This window comes from Osmia bicornis, chromosome 1, assembly GCF_907164935.1.
Source record: "Osmia bicornis bicornis chromosome 1, iOsmBic2.1, whole genome shotgun sequence".
NCBI lineage: Eukaryota > Metazoa > Arthropoda > Insecta > Hymenoptera > Megachilidae > Osmia > Osmia bicornis.
The window spans coordinates 9,164,707-9,186,392 of NC_060216.1; the positions used below are offsets into that span (position 1 = coordinate 9,164,707).

General features: G+C 43.7%; 2 protein-coding genes across 2 annotated transcripts in view; one reads left to right on the top strand and one right to left on the bottom strand.

Moving 5' to 3' along the window:
* LOC114882932 overlaps positions 1–21,686 on the bottom strand; it is a 188,063-nt gene that overhangs the window by 106,509 nt on the left and 59,868 nt on the right. The window lies entirely within an intron of this gene.
* Positions 11,686–21,686, top strand: part of LOC114882929 (homeobox protein SIX3) — a 38,637-nt gene continuing 28,636 nt past the window's right edge. Inside the window, exon 1 of the mRNA XM_029200132.2 lies at positions 11,686–12,939. Within this exon, the coding sequence (XP_029055965.1) occupies positions 12,296–12,939 (644 nt within the window). The 5' untranslated portion in view covers positions 11,686–12,295. The remainder of the gene's footprint in view (positions 12,940–21,686) is intronic.

The window sequence follows — 21,686 nt, forward strand, 5'->3', positions numbered from 1 at the left end:
GCTCGAATATTTTTCTCCTCGCGCTTCGATTATTCGTTCTTTTTTATTTTTTATTTTTTTATTTTTTCGTTCTCTAACCCGTTGAAATATCCTCGACAAATTAACGTAAACAATACTACGTGTACATTTGAACTTTATACAGTAGAACCTTGGTTATCTGAAGTGATATTAATAGAATAATGAATGATATGGATAACAAAGAAATCATTGTAAGAATAGAAAACATTTTCTTGCATTTTCCAGCGGTCATAGTATGGATGTTAATAAAATAAATTTCAAATTATCAGGGTGGAATAGTTGTAATTTTGATGATGCGATGCACTTAATATTGATCTATCGATGGGGGTTTTCGCGTGAAAATCGAGGAATCAAGCTGCGGGTGGTTCTCCGGGACGATAGAAACGAAAGGCAACACGAGATCGGGGGCCCTGGCTCGATTATACCGATCCGCGCTCAATGGAACATTGTGGAACTCCTTTTTGGATATTCCCGGGCGAGAGCTTTGCTCGGGATAGGATGCTGGAAGTTTTACGTCGCGAATATCGAGTGTCCGTAATTCGAGAGGAGCCGTGCGAGCCAATTTGCCGAGCCAATGGAAAAATAATACACCGCCTACCAGCAACGAAACACGGGAGACGTCGCGAGAACGCGGACAAGCGAATTTTAACGGACAACGCGAAACACGTGGGCAGCCCTGGGTTCCTTGGGTATATTCGGGAATATCGTGTTTCCGGCCAAGCAAACGCGAGATCCTCCCTTAAGACGCCTCGATAGCCCTGCCGATATTTTCGATGGAAAATAAGAAGAAGCTACGTTAAGGATAGATGATACTGGACAGATAAGAATGAAGGCAGATTTTAATCGACGTGGATCAAAATGTCGAAGATTCATGATCGACCAACGAAGGGTTGTTTCCTTGGCTTTATAGAAAAAAGAAAATTCCTTGAAGTATTCTCTACCTAATATTACTAGAAATTTTATAATTACAAATGAAAGAATACGAGCTACTTCTAACTTCAAAGAATCAATGGTTAATGAGATATGATTGAAAAGTCCTGTTTTCTGATGCTGCTTGAAAGAATCAGATTCGCATAACTGATTAATCGAAGAGGATGGAACTTCCAGCTTATTCAGCACTCGACGAAACGTATTTTCGAAATATCACACTTTCCACTACGATTCGTTAAGCCGCTGCTCTTGAATTAACTAAGCTGACCTGCTAATTACCGCACCTCCGATAGTTCGCTCGTTTCCTTTTGCCTCTCGTTTCCTCCAACGTTCCGTCTACTGTTCGAAGCGACCAACGGAAACGCGAGTAAAAATGGCTCGAATCTAGATACCTTTTATTATTACTGGGTTAGAGTTTCAATTTTCAACCATCATACAATCTGATCTTTTAATTTTGCAAACGAGCCTCGCAAGACTAATTTGCAAATAAGAAAAAATTTCTGAAAATTCGAGAGATTCAACTATGCGGGGTAATATTAAGAAAGCGTGAACGACATAATGAACGGAGGTGATAAAACGAGGAAATATGGGTCGGAAACGGGTCTGCTTTGGCGAGCGAGGGAAAGTGTAACCCCATGCTGGTTAGTGTGCGGCGATTTTTGGCGTTCCAGGGTCTTATCTGATTAAAGCCTCATAGAAGCACGGGGTTACGCGTGTAAGCTTCCCGCCTATCCATGGGGAAACGACGAACAAATGAATAATGAAAATAAAACCCACGATGGTATCGGTAAGCACCACGGGATTACACACGCATCAGCGCGCCCGCGATGAACTTACATTATGGAGTCCCCTGTAAAGAGAGCTTTCACGTACATACATACATACGTTACGAGTTTCACGCGCGCGCCTCACGACAGCAAAGAAAACAGACTTTTTTTCCGTGCCACGTTTTAGCAGCCCCAGCACTAGCACGGATTTAAACGACAAATCAGGGGTTCCGCGGTTATTTCTTGCTGCTACAAATGGCAGTTTTCCCTCGCACGACTTTTCAACCGGGAAATATCGATTCGATGGTTGACGCATACCTGACTGACAAGTATCGCAGGGTTATCCGATAAAAGATCGATAAAAATCGTGTTCGATCTCGGATTTATAGCCAGAATTTCATTTAAAATATTTCTGGACTTCAACAAAGAATCGATATAATTACTGTCATTTGACGTATAGCTATTTCCCGGTTTTTGGAGAGGAAGCTGATGCAGATCTCCTTTTACGGTGTAAATGTCGCAAAGGTTATAATGGTCGAATGCATCCCGGTTTTCCGGGATACTCCGATTATGCCAAGGTGTGAACTTACGAGGCCAGCGAATAGAGCTGCTGGTGAGTACAAAAGTAAAGTCCCCACGGGGCCAAGCGGCTTACGATCAATACCTCGATCCTTCGATCTCACCTAGTCTCGTCCGGCCGAAAGTGTCCATTCGACGGCGCACAATGCCAAATGGACGGAATATGCTTCTTAAATACCCAGCGGGCACTTCTTCGGGATGAGAGGCTCCCTGAAGCCCTCGCAATTCAGGCCGAGGCACGTTCCGAGCGCGGAATAATATCGCAACGCGAATCGAATTCGAATCGACCAGACGCGACCTGATAAATATGCCCGTCAACTTTTTCCTCCTTTGATCAAGACAACGTGAAATTTTAATATAAAATCTCTGTTCATCTTTATAAGTTTTTCATCAGAGATCCTCAGAACCCAAAGAATGACTAAGTAAATAATAATTTTTTATCATAAAACATTTCAAACCATTTGATTTTTCTGAGAAATTTATTTCTTATTTTTCCCTCCCAAACAGTTTTACTTTGATATAAATTGTTTTTCTAAAAAAATCTCTCTAATATTCTCTACCATCCTCCCATACAAATGTTACAAGAATTACTCTGTAATAAGCTCTGTTCGACTTACATTCGAACGAAAGTAAATCAGCTCGAACTGAAGAACACCGACCAAATATTTAACGATCGAACCGAGTCGAGCGTCGAAGTCGATGTAAAACAGCTACGCAATCTGTTCAAGGGAGAATAATACGGCTTACTCGAGGTATACAGTTAGAAACGGCCACGGTACAGCATTTCGAAAGGAGGAGAGATGGTATCACGACTTCTGGCTCTTCCGCAAGCAAGAGGAAAACCGAAAAGCATCGGTCGCTAATCCGGGTACCTCAGCAATCGTCACGTTCCGCGAGCTCAACTACCCCCTCCTTCAGTTCAGCTTGGAACCTCAAAGGATCGTACACCTGAGCACAAGACCCTATCCTTCGTAATTACTTCCAGATGTGGTCGTCAGCCTTCGAGCAACGCACCCGACGACGAGTATATACGTTGGCCGAATTTATTGTCGTTCGGGGCCCAACAAAGTACTGGCCCTCGAACAAGGACCTGTCGAAACTCTGCTATATTGCCCGGGAACCTGCTGGAAAGCCAGCATTCAACCTCGTCGCGTGCAGTTTACACGGGAGACCCCGTGTACCCCGAGACCCACTTCAGATCGATAACTTTATTGGTCACCGGCGGTTGTAAACTTGAAATCCGTCCAAGGCGTCCACTTTGTGGCTACGGTGTTCCAGCTGAAAGTTCGACGACTTCTTGCGACGTCTTTACCGATCTCGACATTTGCTCTTTCTTCATTTTACGGGATACAAGATTAATTTAGAAACACGAGAAAATGGGAGCTATTGCTTTTATAAGAATCGTTAAACATTTTTTATCTTACAATGAATTTAGATGAAAAATTTTTATACTGTGTCGTTTCAAGAATGTTTCAGTTCCATCGGTAGTTATTCAAAATTCGAAACATTAAAAATTCTGTCTCATCTTAACACTTTAATGACCGCACACATGTTGTGCGTCAGTCGCAAGAAGCTTACGTTGCACCTGGAAAAGATGAAAAGTCTCGTACTTTTGATTTTCCTTCACCGTCCGAGTGCTCTATCTACCCTCCATTTTAGCCGCGCGAACTCGATGGTTTTATTACCACTTTGTCTCGCGTGTAAAAAATCACGACGACAGTAAACGGCTCTCCGCAACGAAGACTGAATGTTACGTTTAATTTCAGCCGTTCGTTATCCGGCGGACGCGAGAGATAGAAGTTAAAGGCAAAGAACGAGCTGCGCGGAAAAGCTGGCGGATTTTTCGAAGATTAGACAACTCTTTTCGCGTTTCCTGGAAAAAGGGAAGCACGTCGTTCCTCGTGGTCGTTCGCAGCGTCGCGTGTTCACGAAGCGACAACGAGACGTTTTAAAAGGCCAGCCGTTCGTCGAGCAAAGATGTAACATAACAAACAGCCCGAGGAAACGTATTTGCCCCGGGGCGAGATCGAGTTCCCGGCCACTTCCTGCGCTTCTTCGGCGTGTTCTCGCCCCCGGCCGTGGCGCCGTTGCACTCGCCGACCTGACGTCGAATTCCGAACGTGACGAGTGCCACTCCTGAACGGCATCAGGAATAGACCTTCTCACGAGTGCATTTAGTCGCGAACGGTGTATTCTTTTTACTTTTCACTCGTTCCCCTGCTTTTTTTCTTGTTTTCCTCCTGTCACGCGGATAAAAAAGCGAACGCACGAAAATATATACTTGGAAACCGTAGACGACAGGGTTAAGCTAGGCGCGAACAAATTTTCAGTTCAACTGAAACAGCAAACAAGAAACGATGCTCTGTAATCTTTTATAATTTGAAGCAGAATAGAATACACTCGCTTCGTATATCGATTTTCCTAATAGGGGTGAAATTAACGATAGGTATGTTTTAATAGATGCTTTGGAAAAAACACATATTAGTTACCCCAGAATAATGTTGAAATACTTCAGAAACAAATTTGCACGCGTTAAAAACCCCTCCAATCGTTCGATTCGACGGTTGCATTAATTACCCTGAGCGAACAGAGAACGGAAGGGCGTCGATAATCCCGGGAAACAAAATCTGTCGCAAGCTCGCACCGAGCTCATTAATATTCCCGGAAGCGAAAGGATTGTCGGCGAGATGAAATAGCAAACAAGAATGAAAAAAAAAAAAAATAAATGAGAAGAAAAACCGTGGTGGTAGGGAAAATATAGAACAGCGAGGACGAGCGGAATCAAGGGACGAGGAGGGGTGGAGATTGGCCGGCGATAATCATCGGTGCCGTCAATTTTCCTGGCGAATGTAAAATCAGCGTCAGGTCAGCGAATTATGGCCGCGTTCTTTGTACATATTTCGACGGAAAATTCGAGTGTCAGTGCATGGGATAAAACGTAATGAGCCGCGCGCGTTCCGCTCGGTCAGCTTTGCGTACCATCGGGGAAATTATGCCCGGTAGCCGACGATGTTAAAAGCGCGATGTAAATTCGGCTACAACGTGTACGCAGCGACGCGATCCGACGCGACGACACACGAACACGAGGACGGGATTCGACGCGGTGCTGACACGGGAAGGGCGGCAAGGAAGGTACTTCTGCCCGCTCATGATTGCGATAATGCCGAACGCAATATCGCGGCAAAATTTATCGGTCGCTCGAGCAACGGCACGCGTAGCGAACCGTGCGAAAAATAGTAATGAGTCGGCGACGAGAGGCACGAAAAAGCGTGATAATGAGAGGACGCGACGAGGAGACAGAGAGGAGAATGCGGGGACAGAGACGGACGAGGTGAAGGGAAAAGAGAAGCTGTTGAAGGGGGTAGGGATGCGTTCAGGGCAAAAAGATAATGGAAGTGTGTGGGAATAAAAATCGAGAGAGAAGAGGGGAGATAGAGGGAGAAAAAAAAGAATAGAAAGTGAAGAGGAATCGGGAGGACCGCGATAAGGGGGTAAAAATCGAAAGAAAGAATAAAAGAAAGAAGAATGAAACTGGAGGCAAAGGTAGACATAAAGAATATAAAATAACGAATTGAGGTGGAGAGGAGAGAGAGAGAGAGAGATAGAGGGCAAAGAAAAATATAAAAGAAACGAACGATCGAAGGGAGAATGAAAAAAGCATGGAACGTTTAATCGACGCACGGGCAACCTCTTCCGAGGAATATCTTGAAAAAGACACGTTGAAAAAGCCTGTCGAGGCGAGTCTTCTGCGTTTCAGATATAACGCGAACGATCAGATTTTTTCTGCGGCGACGTAGAAAATCGTGCGCTCCTAGGGATGAACGCGTAAGAATTTTTTAATAGATCCACTTTCTACCGAAATGCGACGTGCTGTTTAAAATTTTGACATAAATATTTTCATCCCGTTCTATCAACGTTAAATAAATTTCAAACAGGAATACACCCTTAATTTGAAAGGACGCGCAGTTCCATTTTACCTGTTCCAGAAATAGAGAGAAAAGAAAAGAAGAAAGACTTTCGTACAGACGAATTAACAGCTGGAAGAAGAGGGTTCAAAGGTCGATATCGTAAAAGGATCGTACGGAAACGTCGATGCAAGGGCCGCTAACGCATCCTGCCAGCTCGATTATACGATGCCCCCTTCTTCGACCGCAACAAGCCACGATATTATCTGGCAGAAGAAGGCGCGGCACAGCTTCTACGGGCAAGATAGCAGAATTAGTGGGAGCCTCGTTAACGACCTCATTAACCCATGGCTAGGAGTCGATGGAGGGCCGGGTTAGAAGGCAGCCAGCCCAGAAAAGTAAAACAAACAAATGGCCGTGGCGCCATCGCGCAGATGAGCCCCGTCAGACACCGGGTCCACCGATCCGAGCCAGCTTTTCCTTTGCCGAACGACGGACCCCTTCTGTCTTAAACCTCAAATTTCATCCTCGGCTTCCGAGGTTCCTCTATAAACATACCGCGAGCAGAAACATCCCGGGCGCCACTTGCGACCCTCGACGACTACCAATACCCGAAAATCGACTTCTCGACTCGAACAACTTTTCTTACTGTCTAAACGCTACCTACTTCCGTCTTTCGGATGCTTCTGTTAGCTGATCGTCACTGATAAACCGTCAGGTTAAGCATTCGAGCTGTTCGACACGTTTACCGTGGATCTTGACGATATTTCGGTTGAATATTTCATTTTTAATTAATAATCAATCTTCGACAACGTATATATAAATACATCATCTAACTTGTTTAGCGAGATTTGAATGTAACTACTTAATTCCAAAGACGAAAGTAAAAACAGCCCTAATCGTACAAGGATTACCCGATTGTCCAATAAACAAGTAAAATAATCGGGTTTGTTGGCGGATTAAAGCGTACAAATAGTGAACGATCGAACGGACAACATTTCGAACGTGACGCTGAATTATGGTGTTGCTGGTTACTTACGCATCGCAGAGGGAAAGGGGAACCCGAGACATATCGTTGTGGGATAATCCTCTTCTGGTTGCGCGGACTATGGGGTGCCCGCTCCTAATATGGAGGCTTTATTATTTAACGGCATCCTAATGGGGCGTTGCTTACCCCGCTTCGTGTATTATTGTACAGGCTGGTGTGTACCAGGGTATTTCGAGTCTAGGGTCGAATCAGATTCGGCTTTATTAAAATCTTCTTTAAAGCTCATCGAGTCTATCTTTACCCTATCATAAATCAACTTCTCATTGCTTTATATATTAAAATTTTCCTTTTTCTGTATTTTTAAGAACAGAAATATCCTTATTTCAAAAATAAAATTCGATTTCAAAATCAAAGGTCTTGTGCGCTTAATATTCTAATCCTCGTACACTGGAGGCGTCATGATTCATTATGCGTCGCGCGAATAAAACGCTTTTCCTCAGCTTTTTCCTTTCTTTCATTTCCAGCCCGTGATTAATTTACCCTCGGCAACGAGCACCGCATGACAGTTCTCATTGCGAAAAGTAATAGGTGCTGCCCGATGGAATTCAATGAAAGAACTTTTGTGCGCCGGCTGGTACATGCGAGGTCGCTAAAACGTACGCGATAAGAAGAACGAGTGTTTCTCACCAGCCAACCGACAGACTCTTCCTTCAAGTTGCTGAAACGCTTTCGAAAGTGGAACAGCTCGAAACGCACGCGACGTATCGTCAAGATTCGTGAAGAAGAAGAAGGGAGAATTGTCGTGTGGCGAAATCATTTGTCTAGGAAACCGACGGAGGGCAAACAAACGACACCGACCGACCGATACATCGATCCGCGTAATCGGGGGTGGAATGATGGAACGGTGTAATACTCACCGCCTACCTGTCGTTATCGTGACATTCATCTGCTAGACATTCCGCGCCCGATATTCTATTATATTCCGTGGTGATGTAATTCGTCAGCCGGACGTCCGCCAGGATCGTTCGTGCGTTCTTTTATTATTAATCACCGGCGAAATTCATGCAATTACTATACGCGTGAAAAGCGTGCGGAGAATATTGGAAAATGTTGCGTTAGATTTCGGAAGGTATAAAGTATAAATTGTAGCAAGTATGAAATACAAGCGAATCTTCTTTAAGTTTAGATTATTGATGAAAATTTTGTTAATTAGACGGAGAATGTTTTTAATACCGTTTAACACACTTGCTAATCACGCGTATTTATTGATAACGATTGGAAGGCTCATCTGCAAACAGTTGTCCACCTATTATCGCATTATACCAGGTGCGTAGTTCGCTACAGCCTATGCACTGGAACAAACACGTATTTAGACCCGTAGCAACTAATGCGCGCAATCAGTGGAATTTATCTGTTACACGGAACGATTAATTGCTTACCATTCAGTGGGATTAAAGACAGGTTAAAGTTAACGAAGAATCCACTATATTCCAAACTCGCCTGAAATCGCTTTAGCATTATCGCGTGAATTAGTCGGCATTTCAAATCAGAAACAATTATCTCAAAATACAATAAATACTTAAGTAGCACAACATATCTAAATATTTAAACATCTCAACATGCAAATATCCAAATATTTTAGGGCTACGAAAAATGAACAGTAAAACAAGTGGAACAAGTAAATGATAAGGAGGTCAAGTAAATTTTTCTAATCGACCTATTTATCAGTAAATTTACAGATAATTGCATTTTCGAGAAAATAGAATCAATCGTGTAGAAAAGCGAAGGAAGGACGAACTAATGAAAAACAATGAGGAAGATCGACGAGTTTCGGTTCCCATGGACAGTAAAGGTGAAGAATAAAGCCACCAGTCGAAGAATAATTGGGCCCTATAAGAATTTACCACCTTTCGATTTTCGGTGGTCGGTCACTCTTTCTCGATGGGGGTCTGCTGGTACCTCATTGTCTTCGCTCTCTGTACCTACTCGACGTATCCTTGGGAATTCCCCTGGGAAATCCCCAGATTTTCGTCCTTTCCACGGTACAAATTCTCTGTTGCCAAAAGGAACATGTGTTTTGGATTAGAACGAATCACCTTCGGGAAACATTACACCTGATTTTCAACACCCTGCCTGGTACCCGAGTGTACGCATCGGCTCGTAAATCTTTCGCAAAATACTATCTCCTATTGATTACCTGTGTTCCGTTACGGATCTACAAATAGATACGCAAATAAACGACGAGATACGCCATCTTGTATTCTTATCGCAGAGAAGAACAAGGTTTTTCGTCGAGAAAGGAAAATAAATCTTATTATAACAATGATAATATGATAATTTATAAAATAAAATATCATTTTTCATCGTTGAAAATATTTAAATAAGAAAATTTTGAATTTAATAATAACGCAGTAATTCCTAATATTAATGAAGTAGCATGGGGGATTATCTCCAGGTCAAAAAGGGCTAATATCGATGGCCAGGAATGAAATACAATTTAGAATGACCATTTGAAATTGAAGTCAAATTGACAGCTAAGCTAACAGAAATTTACATATACTGCGGCAATAGAATCGCGTGGTAATCTGGTTCAGCAGTACTCTATTTAAATACTTTTCATATCGCAAGAAATCGACCGAGGAGTCTTTCGAAAAACTAGTAATCCTGCTTTTTCCTGTAATCCGGTTTAACTAGGGCCAATCGTGTCGATGGTGTCGGTCGTATAACGGAACGAGCGATTGCAAACGAGAGCAATTGATGGCATCATCGACGCCATCGGGATTATATTTCCTTCTATTTCGCCCCCGTGATGCGATACTAAGAAACTTATCGAGAATAAATATTTGCAGCCAATCGGTTCGTCCCTTTTCCTTTGGAATAATCGAAGAAATATTATCGATGTAGCACCTCGAGAGGTTTTAAATAAAATCAACTGATGCGATTGTCTTTCGAGCGAGAGAAAAAATCGTGTGAAATTTAGCGAATGTCTAAGACGTTGAACATTTCGGGGGAAGGAAGTTGACGCAGCGACCTGGATACGTCAGAGTTACGAATCAGAATATTTATCACGAGACTGAAGCTCCTGCGGCGGCTGTGCGTTCGATAAAACGAAGACGCCTTCGGCGCCGTCGCGCGTCCTCGGCTTCTCGATACGCGTGTACCTGTCGTCTTGACGAGAAATGAAATCTAGTCGCGTGTCGATAGAGGGCTTCTATCGCCGGTATCAAGAAGTAGGTTCTGTCGACGTTCCAAATCGGATAAACGGAGCAATGCTTCTATGTAAAAGCCTCTGCTAATCGATGAAAAACATCGAAACTTGTATTATAATTAACGAACTAAATGCAATAAAGCTGAAATGATTGCATAATTATAAACAGGAAGAGGTACCAGAGGGTTCATCTAGGAATGGCGGAGCCAATTCCCAATTTCCGTCTCGTTTTCTAAATTATATACCATACATTTTCTCGGATATCATTTCTTAATATATGAAAGTTATTCGTTGAATTTCTAATCCGATACTCCATGGTCCACGTTTCGTTAGTCCGTGTCACGGCTAACCTGGCCACCATCGTTCGTGGGTTAAACTACCCCCGTGACACGACCACGCATCCTACTACATTCGCTTGTGTCGTGAAAGGTAACGAATCCCCAGACGAATCGCACAGAACGATACCATGAAAGAGGAAAATATCGCGCGAACGACATGATGACAAACAGAGCCGAAAAGCCGGTGCGGTATCGGTGAGAGTGTCGTCGAAAGCAGTTCGTCCATCGAGAGACACGGCAGCAGGAGCAACAGAAGTTACGGAACAGCAGCAGGAACAGCAGCAGTTGAATGTGGGGATCATGCTGGGTTCCCTCTCCTGCTTCTCCCACTTTTTGCACTCTCCGTCCCACTTTCTGCCCGTCTCATCGATCGTTCTCTCTCCCTCTCTCTCGGCTCTCTCTCTCGGTTCTCGAGAGAGGGGGCGTGAGAGAGGTATCTGGCGGGAGCACAGGAATCCCTGGCAGGGGTACCGACGGCGAGGTGAAGGGTGCGCAACGAACACGAACGTGAAGACTAAAGAAGGGGTGGGGGTAGAGATGGTTGAAAGGTGGGGTGCGAACGGTGGTGCTGGCTACAGTTGGAAGGGATAATTAAACGGACACAAACGTGAACACGGACACTGGTGTACGGAAGGACGAAGAAAGGTTACCATGGCTACGTGGATGGGATCCGGCCAATCCCGGTCTGGCTGGTAGGCGTGGCCTCTACATTGGCCCCCCGAGCTTCGTATCGTCGTCTCTTTTCATCCAACTACCCCTCCGCGGTGGAGTTGGCGAAGTCTGGGAGAAAGGACGAGGGTTCGAGGGAGCAGGAGTGAGAGAGGACGAGGTAGAGGTAGGTCGCAAGAGCCGGCGGGACTACCCGGTTGCAACGGGCGCGTACAAACGTATCATGCTGGGTAGGGCCGGTGCCGAGATGCCGGCTTGTAAACGAAACCAGTTTGCTATCCGATACGATCCAGGCAACAGCGGCCTCGCGTGATATCCCCACGGCCGAGGAGAACGTCAGCGTGCTGTTCGCCAGTGACCCCGAGGATATCTACCTGGAGAACGTTACTTGCGACCGGGAGTCATCTGACGCTAGCGTACGGGGGTGACATTCGGTACGCGAGGGAGGAACCGACGATCAACGCTCACTTTCGTTCCAAGGTTCACCTGGATCGTCGTGTGTTACTTCAAAAGGGAATTTAAACTCGCGCCCTAAGGGTCTTGGATCCGGGGTTGGATTCAGATTCGGATAGAACATTTAACGTTGTTGTCTATAGAAACTGGTGAGATTTTTTAACCGTGTCCGCTCGGTTCAGAGAGTAGTTCAGTGTGGTAACCGTGAAGTGAGTTTCGTATTTGATCCAGTGATCGACGAAAAGAGTCTGAATAATGATTAGCCTGACAGTCGAGTCAACGGCATGATGAGAGGTGCGAAAAGCAAACACAAATCGAGTCGGAGAGTTTCCTGAGTCCGACGATCGCGGTGACATCGATGCTCTGAGGAAGACAACAAATCCAAGAGCACCGGGTAAGTGGATTCTGACCGGGAGGATCAGACGATCGAGTTAACAGAGATGTCAGCCGTAGCACCAGCAGGAACGGGTGCACCGGCACCCACCACCAACGGTCCGATCGTGCCTGCTCCAGTTTTCGCGTTGCCGACCTTATCGTTCACCGTCAGCCAGGTTGCCACCGTTTGTGAGACTCTAGAAGAAAGCGGTGACATCGAGAGACTGGCCAGGTTCCTCTGGAGTTTACCAGTTGCCCATCCTAACATCCAGGAGCTGAATCAAAGCGAGGCTGTGCTCCGGGCACGAGCAATCGTCGCTTTTCACTCGGGGCATTATAGAGAATTGTACGCCATCCTCGAGAGGCACAAGTTCACCAAGGACTCTCACGGTAAACTTCAAGCTATGTGGCTGGAAGCGCATTATCAGGAGGCTGAGAAGTTACGCGGAAGAGCGCTCGGACCGGTAGACAAGTACAGAGTGAGAAAGAAATTCCCGTTGCCCAGGACGATCTGGGACGGCGAACAAAAGACTCATTGCTTTAAGGAGAGAACCAGATCGTTGTTGAGAGAGTGGTACCTTCAGGATCCTTATCCGAATCCTGGGAAAAAGAGGGAATTGGCTGCTGCGACGGGACTCACGCCGACGCAGGTGGGAAATTGGTTCAAGAACAGAAGGCAAAGGGATCGTGCTGCTGCTGCGAAAAACAGGTATGTTCTTCATATTATTATCTATTTGTTATTCGATGAAACATTCAGGGGTGTAGAATAATTTTCAATCGAGAAACTCTCCCATTAGGGGGATGCAAAAGTTTCCTTCGTTCTTCAGACGACTTTCTTCATTCAACATTTTTTGCCAAAAGATTCTTTCTGATGAAAAACAGAAGAACTGAAGTTATGTTACAAAAACCTATAGAAACCTGTTCAACTTTCGACAAACTACCCCGAGCGAGACTCGACCACAACCACAAATCGAAATTATTTAATTTATCATAAATATTTAAATCTATTGTTGCATCTAACAATTGGCGGAAATGGCTATTCTATTTAATATTTAAATTAGAGGACTTGGTTTCGAATTCAATATGACAACGACTGTCAAACCGATCATAGAACACCCACAATTATTTCACTAGTTTTATTCTTTAAACAAAGTTGTATTTGTATTGTTCAAAATGAATTTGTAACAGTATCTAACTATCAAACGATTAAATAAACTTAATTTATCATTTTTCAAATAAAATTGAAAAGCATCTATAATTTCCAAAGACGACACTAAAAAATTATTAATCGATATTGGCAATTCTTTTCGTAAAATTTAGAAACGGATAGTTTAAAGTGGTCTTTTGGTTTAATAACGAAACGTCTTGACGAGCTGTTGGTCGCAGAACGACACGAAAGTTTTGTTCATTAAGTAGCGTTTAATGGAAGTTAATCGCGAAACGATTAGTGGTTTAGGTCCCTTTAGTCAGATTGTTGTGCTGTGTCCTCGGCAAACGAGCCTTTGTACGCGGCCGAAGGTCCCCGCGCGGAGGGTCGCGTAATTTCATTTTGACGTCCGACGGAGGGTCGCTGCCGTCGGGCGAACAACGATTTTCGAATTACGTCTTTCAAATTGTATTTCGTCGATGCTTTCCTCTCCTTTCGCTTCGTGATACGTCTCTCTGTATGGAACGGTCCTATCCAAATCGACTTTGAACAACATCCCGGGTCAATTTAGTGGCCTCGCTTTCTCCGTTTCAACCAGGATACGAAACAACTTCTCCTACCAAGAAATACTTTCAAATAGGACTTATATTCCATTTTGCATTCGTTCTATATGATGAAATTTAACCCTTTCTCCGTGACCCGTTCGCAAATGAAGACCAATAAAAAAATTTTTAAATTGCAAATAATTATTTAAATTATCACTTGCGTTAACAAGCAAGTGTTTTTTACTCCAAAGTTGACAAGTTTTTAATATTTCTCCCAATATTATCGACGAGACGAAGAAATCTTCCAGCCAGAACTCGTGCTACAACTTTCAAAATATTCCCGATTGTTCCGGCAACGGTGAAATAAAAGAAAGAGAGGTGATAATCCGTTCCACCCTCGATTAGTCACGACTGGTCGTCATTAAGGGGTCGTCGTTCGGACGGTGTATCGCAGAAAAAGCGGGTGCACCACCTGTCGTTTCGATTCCAAGCAGCTCGATCTCAGGTAACGTCTGGTGGCGGTATTGTTCGTTTATTTGTCGTCGGCGAATAGCGCCGGTATTATTTCCCTTATTGCAGGGAAACGGAAAGTGGGTTTTCCCCGGCTGTTTCATTGCGACCCTATCTTTTCCTGACGTCAACGGTCCCTCTTGACCACTCCGAAACACGGTCCCAAATTTTCATTGATTTACGAACCTTGGGAAAAACCAGCTACATATTTGCCTCTCCAGGGAGAAACAATATTGTTAATTGCTTTTACGCTTCTAGTGCGTTACGTCGCATATGTTTCACGCGTCTAAGGATACGAGGGTTGCAAGAAATAGTGAAACATCGTAAATTTTATTGCCACCGTAATCGGCAGAATTTTGAAAATATTTCGTCGATAATAATATTAATAACACGGATAATATTAAACAGTAATGATAGTAATAATATTAATAGCATTAACCGAGGCTAATGTGCATCCGCGTTGTACTGTTATAATATTATTAACATTAATCTTATTTTTTCACAACCCCTGATCCACAGCAAAAAAGTTAAGTTTGTCTAGAATTTTATAGATCTTGATGCTACAAGCAAAAAGCGCGAAAACTAGGGTGCTCGATGCAATTTATGAAATAAACTGTTAGAGAAGTTGACCGTTTTTACCGCTGCAATAATTAGTTTTAAAGTAACGGATCGTTTTGCTAATAACTATAGTGAAGAATCTCGTCTGTTTTTTTTTTTTGTGTTAAAACGAGCAAGTTCGGTGGTCTTTGAAATCGTTGACGACCTAGATTCTCTGTCGCGTACAGGCATCTGTAATTACTCTGCCCTGAATGAAGTCATTAATAGTTATTACCTACGTCTATGCTGTAATTGATATATCGTTAACGGCCGAGGATCGTCCGACTATACCAGTCTAATTGATCTTGATGAGGCCGCGCAACGGGAAAAAGATTACACGTTTCAGTCTTGCACCGTCTTTATTCTGCATGCAGATCGTTTTCTTGCGTCGAAACGTGCGACGAACTTTAGTAATTTGCATCTGAAAGGAACGTTTCACGCTTTCTTCATCCTCCCCTTTCTTTTTTCTTGTCCGATAAACGTTTGCAACCGTATTATTTCTTCGTTACTTCCCAAGTAAATTCCAATTCGATTGAACAAGAACGAACTAAACCCTAAGTAGCAACAGCAAACCAACATCGGACGTCAATTTTTTGTAGCAACTGATGTACTTTCAAAGAACTCTCTATTTTATATACAACTTTCAACTTTGCTGCCAAGTGGTTAACCTTTTGATACGTAACTTTTTATAGAAAAAAAACTACCATTACAAGATTCATTCGGCTAATAAAATATGGGATTTTCAAAGTGTTAATAGATAAGAAGATTTAACAGAAAACACACACACAGTACAGCGATTGATTCTGGAAAAAAGAACACAACGATCAGAGCATATTCGTTGTGGTTTTTCAAAAGAATTGTAGATACTCGGATGACCAATTCTCTTTACTTTTCCGCCGATACGAGGACCATGTATTCTAGTCAGGTTACCCAACAATGGCCGCACTGTACCTATCGTTACCCCGGCGTAACGACATTCCGTTTCTGGCCTCGAGCCACATTTTCCTGCACGTAATCCTGCGAATCCCCGGACGAATTCTCCTCCTCCTCTTCCCTTACCTACAATTCAGTCATGGTACAAGAGCTTCGTTTCGTTCTCTCAAAAATATCGATTTCCCCTATTGATAACGTTCAAATACTCTGTTCTATTCTTCACAAAATAATGGATAATTAATAATCAAATAGAAAAATAGATATATCAAGGATGGAAAATTATTATTAATATCTTTAAGAAAAATCTAAGAATATCAAGAAATCAATTACCAAGAATTATCTACGATTAAAATGAAAACATTACGAAGAAGACTCCTCGAAATATCCATTTCGCGAACGAAAAGGGAGCCGAAAAGATCGCTTCGTTACATGTTTCACAACGCTATCACGAGGAAATTCTCTCCCTTTCTCTCAGCGATGCATTTTCAACCCCGAACGCACACACACACATACAGAGATAATACTCTAGCGAGTCTCTTCCGTCGTATAGCCGTCGTCATTTTGCTCGGGGTGGGTTAGGTAGACACGTAGACAGGATACAGTGCCCGCCCCGAGGATCCTGCAAGGTCCTTTCAGGAACGTCGATCCGCATACTGCCAGCCTCGCGGTATATTTTCGCGGTCCAGCGAGCGAGTTATTCAATATGCTCAACCCCGAAAGCCCCGAAGCAATCTCCGTGCTCTCACGTACTGGCGTCTATCTATCTACCGTGTCCGCAATCTGTGTGCGTATATATACGTCCGTTACGAACAACGATGACATCCGCGTCTCTATGTAGAAGCTGTACATATCAGAAGGACGAGCCTGGGACATGTACATTCTGATAGCTGCTATTCTGTTCCGCGAACGGAATCAGTCGAGAACTTGCGGAGGATCTTCAAGTTTGCACTGTTTGAAGCTTCTGGGTGTAAGCTGTGTTCGATAAAAAAATATTCTCGATATTTCTTCGGCACTGCAAGTAACTTTATCAGGGTCGAAAGATGTTCTGATAAGCTTAGGATTTTGAAAGACTGAGAACTCAAGGGGATGGTGAATTTTTCTATGTTGAATAGAAACCTTCTACCTTTTGTTTTCGGTTTTAGAAGAACCTAGAGAAAACCTCCCCCTGCATATACTTTTATCTAAGGGAAGTCTATTGTACCAAATGTAACCTATTAATATTGCTAACGTGAAATTGTGCGCTTCAAAATGGAAAGGCTTCGTATTGAACGACTATAGACACTCCATAACTCATAATAGCGAAAGGGTTAAATAAGGAGGTTCGATTTTCAAAGAGATAGTCTATACCGATTCGCGTGTAGATTTTACGAGGGTGTATAAACGTGTCCCTCGAATTCGTCGAACAGGGATTTCCAAGTGTGACACGTTACATCGAAGAAGGCGCAAGAAACGTGGGTAGGAGTGGCAAGTCTTTCCATAGGGACGGCATATAGGTGGGGATAACCACCTCAACAACGTTCCTCGCGTTCTCGGCTTTTCGGGGGTGGCTTAGAGCTCGACCGTGTTTCGCTTCTCCTCCTTCGCTGTTGCCTTCGCTTCTGAAGTTATCAGATTTTGATAAAGTCCCCGGTGTATTAGAGAGCCGCGCTGTTTGCGTTTTCCACGCGGATCCTGTCTGGCTGCCACCTCGTTCGCTCCACCCCTCACCGGTACCGTGCTCCATCGGGATCTTGGGGATGCCAGTTCCTTCTTTTCTCTTTGTACCTCGACGAATTCTCGACTACTTTTATCGCGACACCATTCGCCTGGGTTAGGTGAAAGAAACTGATGTACACAGTAGACGGATAAGTATTTTCCCCGTCGAGAAATCCTTTTGATGGAACTCTGAGGAACATCCCAGCCGGAGATTTCGATTAGCGAACGATCGAGATAATGGGTCCGATTCGCCGCCGCGTAAACGCCTGAAGAATTCCACTTTAATTTTCAATAAGCACCGTAAAGAGACGCCGGAGGATTTACGGCGTAGCGAGTCGGTTTCCTTCCACCGGCAATCATTATCTCGGAGAATACCTGTTCAGGCTCGTTCGGTCATGACCGACCGTCAGACTGTTGATCGTCCGTTATCTTGATGACCCTAAACGAGAAACGAATACGAGAGAGACGCGAATGTCATTGACGTTTTGCAATCATCTCGCGGCGAAAACGTGTCCTCTCCTTCGGAGGATTTCTTCTTATACCGATAGTACGACAGCTGTTCGACGAAACGAACAGAGAATTCATTCTTTCAAAAAAATCACGGATAACCCCGTGAAAGGGGTAAAAGGTCGGTTCACCCGGAGGTCTCTTCACGTTTGCTTTTCTTAGTTCATGGATTACACAATTTCTATCGACGATTAATCTACGGGATTGGTTGATTCTCGCTTAGAAAATCGTCAGAATCGATGCTGATGACCGAACGGGAATTAACCGGGGATAATGAGGAAAAATGTGGTAGGGAGGAAGCGTGCGATTTGCAAGAGAGTCAGCCGAAAAGCTGAGCGGGCATATCCCGTAGGACGTGGCGCAAAAACCGAGAGAAAGACAAAGGCAATGATTAATTCCACGTTGGATGTCCAGAATCATTAGCGGCAGACTGCCATGACACCTGCTCGCACGAGCCCTTCGTGATAGATTACCTGGGCAGCGGCGAACGAGAAAGAGAGGTGGATCGCGGTCAGGATCGTACCACACCGGTTACTAATGATTCCGTATTTCGACATTCTGAGCGATATTCAGGAAGCCATGAAAAAGAACTACGGTATTACTGCCACACTCTCAGGGTGGTCACGGAATTCGCGTGGCAGCTTTTTGTCAAAGCCTGTCACGACGTAACGTGATTGATGGTCTGGCTGTGGCACGGTTCAACCGCGAGGATTCGTGTTCTCGCGCCGCGAAATGAGATCGCAGGAAAAACGGTGAATTAATAAGACGAGAGGCACACACCGGTGTCGCAATTAAACGTACCACCAAACGGGATCAAGTTAACGCCATTTGTTAACCTGCCTGTATCACAATATTCGTTAACCTGCCTGTATTAACTTTATTTCATCATTTTAATTTACTCTTTTTTTTCTACTTTTATTTAGAATCATTCCGAACTCGGTTATACTATTCGTCTGAAAACACCCTGTATAGGAAACGAGAGAAATTGCCGGATGCACATCACAGAACGATTCCGTGTCCGAATCAATATCACCGTACGAATTAGTAGCTTGCGGTCCAATATCTCACCCTAATATTTCGTCCGTAGCCGCCCTCCTGAGCCGCGTGCACACACTCGCGCCCCCGTATGTTTCTATCTAGGTGGCTGCACCATGGGCGAAGGGGGAACCCCCATGGAGATCGCGTGAAAACAGTCACCGGCCGTTTCCTCTCTCTTGACGAAACAAAAAGCTAGCGTCACGGAAACAAGTGACAGCGAAACACACCACCATGTCAATTACCACTTTCCCCACTCTTCGACCTTGCTTTTGCTAACAGTCTACCTAATTACACGTCGATACGTCTTGACCAGGAAGGAAATCTTTCTTCCAGAAATAAGGGAGGGTGAATTGATGACGAAGGCGACGATAAATAAAAATATTAAAGTTTACTTTAAAAAAAAATTAATACCAACCACCGATGGCTGTTATAGCATTCAATAAATTAATAATTCAAGTACCACAGTGGAAATAAATAAATATTTTTCATGTATGATCGTACAGTTTTATTTTGGCATACCCTGAATATATAGGGATCTTTCTGCACCCTAATATGATGGAACTGCTTTCACCAAAGTTCTACCTTGGAACATCAACGATCTTGTTTCGTGACGGGCACCTATATCGAAACAATATCGTCGATTTCATAAAACGCGAAATGGCTATAGGATGGAATTGAAATCATTCCAACTGATACTCGAGCTCCTCGTGATATCTATAACAAGCCTATCGTAACGGTTTCAATTGTACCGCTGCTCAGAGATGTAAGAAGAAAATACATTTCTCACGTATCGGTGATACCATTAATCCGGACGAAAATAGTTTGGTATCATCGATCGGTTCGCGATCGAAACGGATATAAATAATTCGGTCGCGTGATGCTTTTAATCGTGTTGCTAATATTAAACGCCGATGCAACATGCAAGACCGACTGTCCGACGCGTTGTCATTCATGCGAAGATTAACTCTACTTGAACCAATGTTTCGTTAATGAGCGACGATCGACCTTCGATAACTCGATGGATCGTTCCAAGAATGCTTCTGGTTCCTCGGAGAACAAATCTATTCTTATCACAAATTCGTAATAATTCTAACAATTGAAATTAGCGACAGAAATAAGGAGACGAAATTCAAACAGCATTGACATTGTATAATACTGATGTAAAATAACAAACAGCAAGTGTAAATTTGAAAACTAACTGACAATATCTTTAATAATTGGTACTTTAATGTACCTAACTACAAATGTTCATTTTACCGTGGCTGGTAATGTGTCAATAATTCACACTATCGTGTTCCAGCATAGCTGTATCTACTGCAGCCAGTCACGCATTAAAAACGTGTTCTATGTGTCCTTCCATTTGCGCACACAATTGAATATCCTTTAATCTGTGTAAACAGTGTCGCAAAGATGAATGAATAACATACCCGATAAATGTATGATGCTACGATAATTCTTTGTTACGAAGCATGTTTAAAAATGTTTGCTAACGTCAGTTAGTTTTAAAATATTCTAACAAAGTTTGCAATAATAATAATATTTAAAATATAACGTTTAACTTCTATATCTCGAAACCTTTTTAATGCTTCGTGCATAAAGCAGTTTCATAATCTAGTAACTTTTGATATTTCCACCGGTTTATTCGAATTACCGATGAGAAAAGATAGCGGCGTTTCCCGCGTCGTCTGAGCGAAACTAATTCAATTACCCCGGAAAGCAGGCAGCTCCTTCCGTCGCGTTTCAATACGGTAGACTCGTATCCTACACACAAGCTGAACCTCTTGTATTCGTATAAAAAATGCTGAAGAGAAGGAGCCTTTGTTACATCCATTCTACCCATATCTGTTCGACGAAGAGGATCCTCTCGCACCTTCGATCATCGTCGCGTTTCCTCCGCTCGGAGGATGATGATCGCGCGTGACCCGATCGGTTCATTCAACACGCGCCCGTACACGCTTCCTTCCAGCTTCCTTTGTTTTGTTGCGCGAACAAATGACCGCCGGTTCACGGAGGGCGTGCTCTCCCTCCGCGCGAGAGAGGGATCATCGATCGTCACTGATCGTTAACCGTAGAGACACCGTAATTGCCGCTCATTAGGGGGCTAAAGGAGCGTATTATGCGCGCTGAAAAGAAGGAACGTCGAGGCGGATTGCCAAGCCGAGGAACACGGACGAGAAGCGAGCGGCCGCGTGCGAGAGAGAAATGAGAAAGGAAGGAGTTGATGCGGAAGAAAAAAAATGAAAAAAAAAGAAGGAAAATGAAAGAAAGAGGAGATTTCAAGCAGAGGGAGGGACGGTGGTAGGCGTTGAAAAGAGTACTCGAGGTACGTGAAGGGGCTCATGAGGTAACCGATACCCTCTCTCCCAACACTGCTTTGTTCCCAGACCTGGAAATGAAATATAGCGTCGAAACGCAGTCGCGGTCCCTCCCTCTTCGGCATCTATCTATACCGATGTTTAATCTCTCCCGGTCGCCAAATTTCAA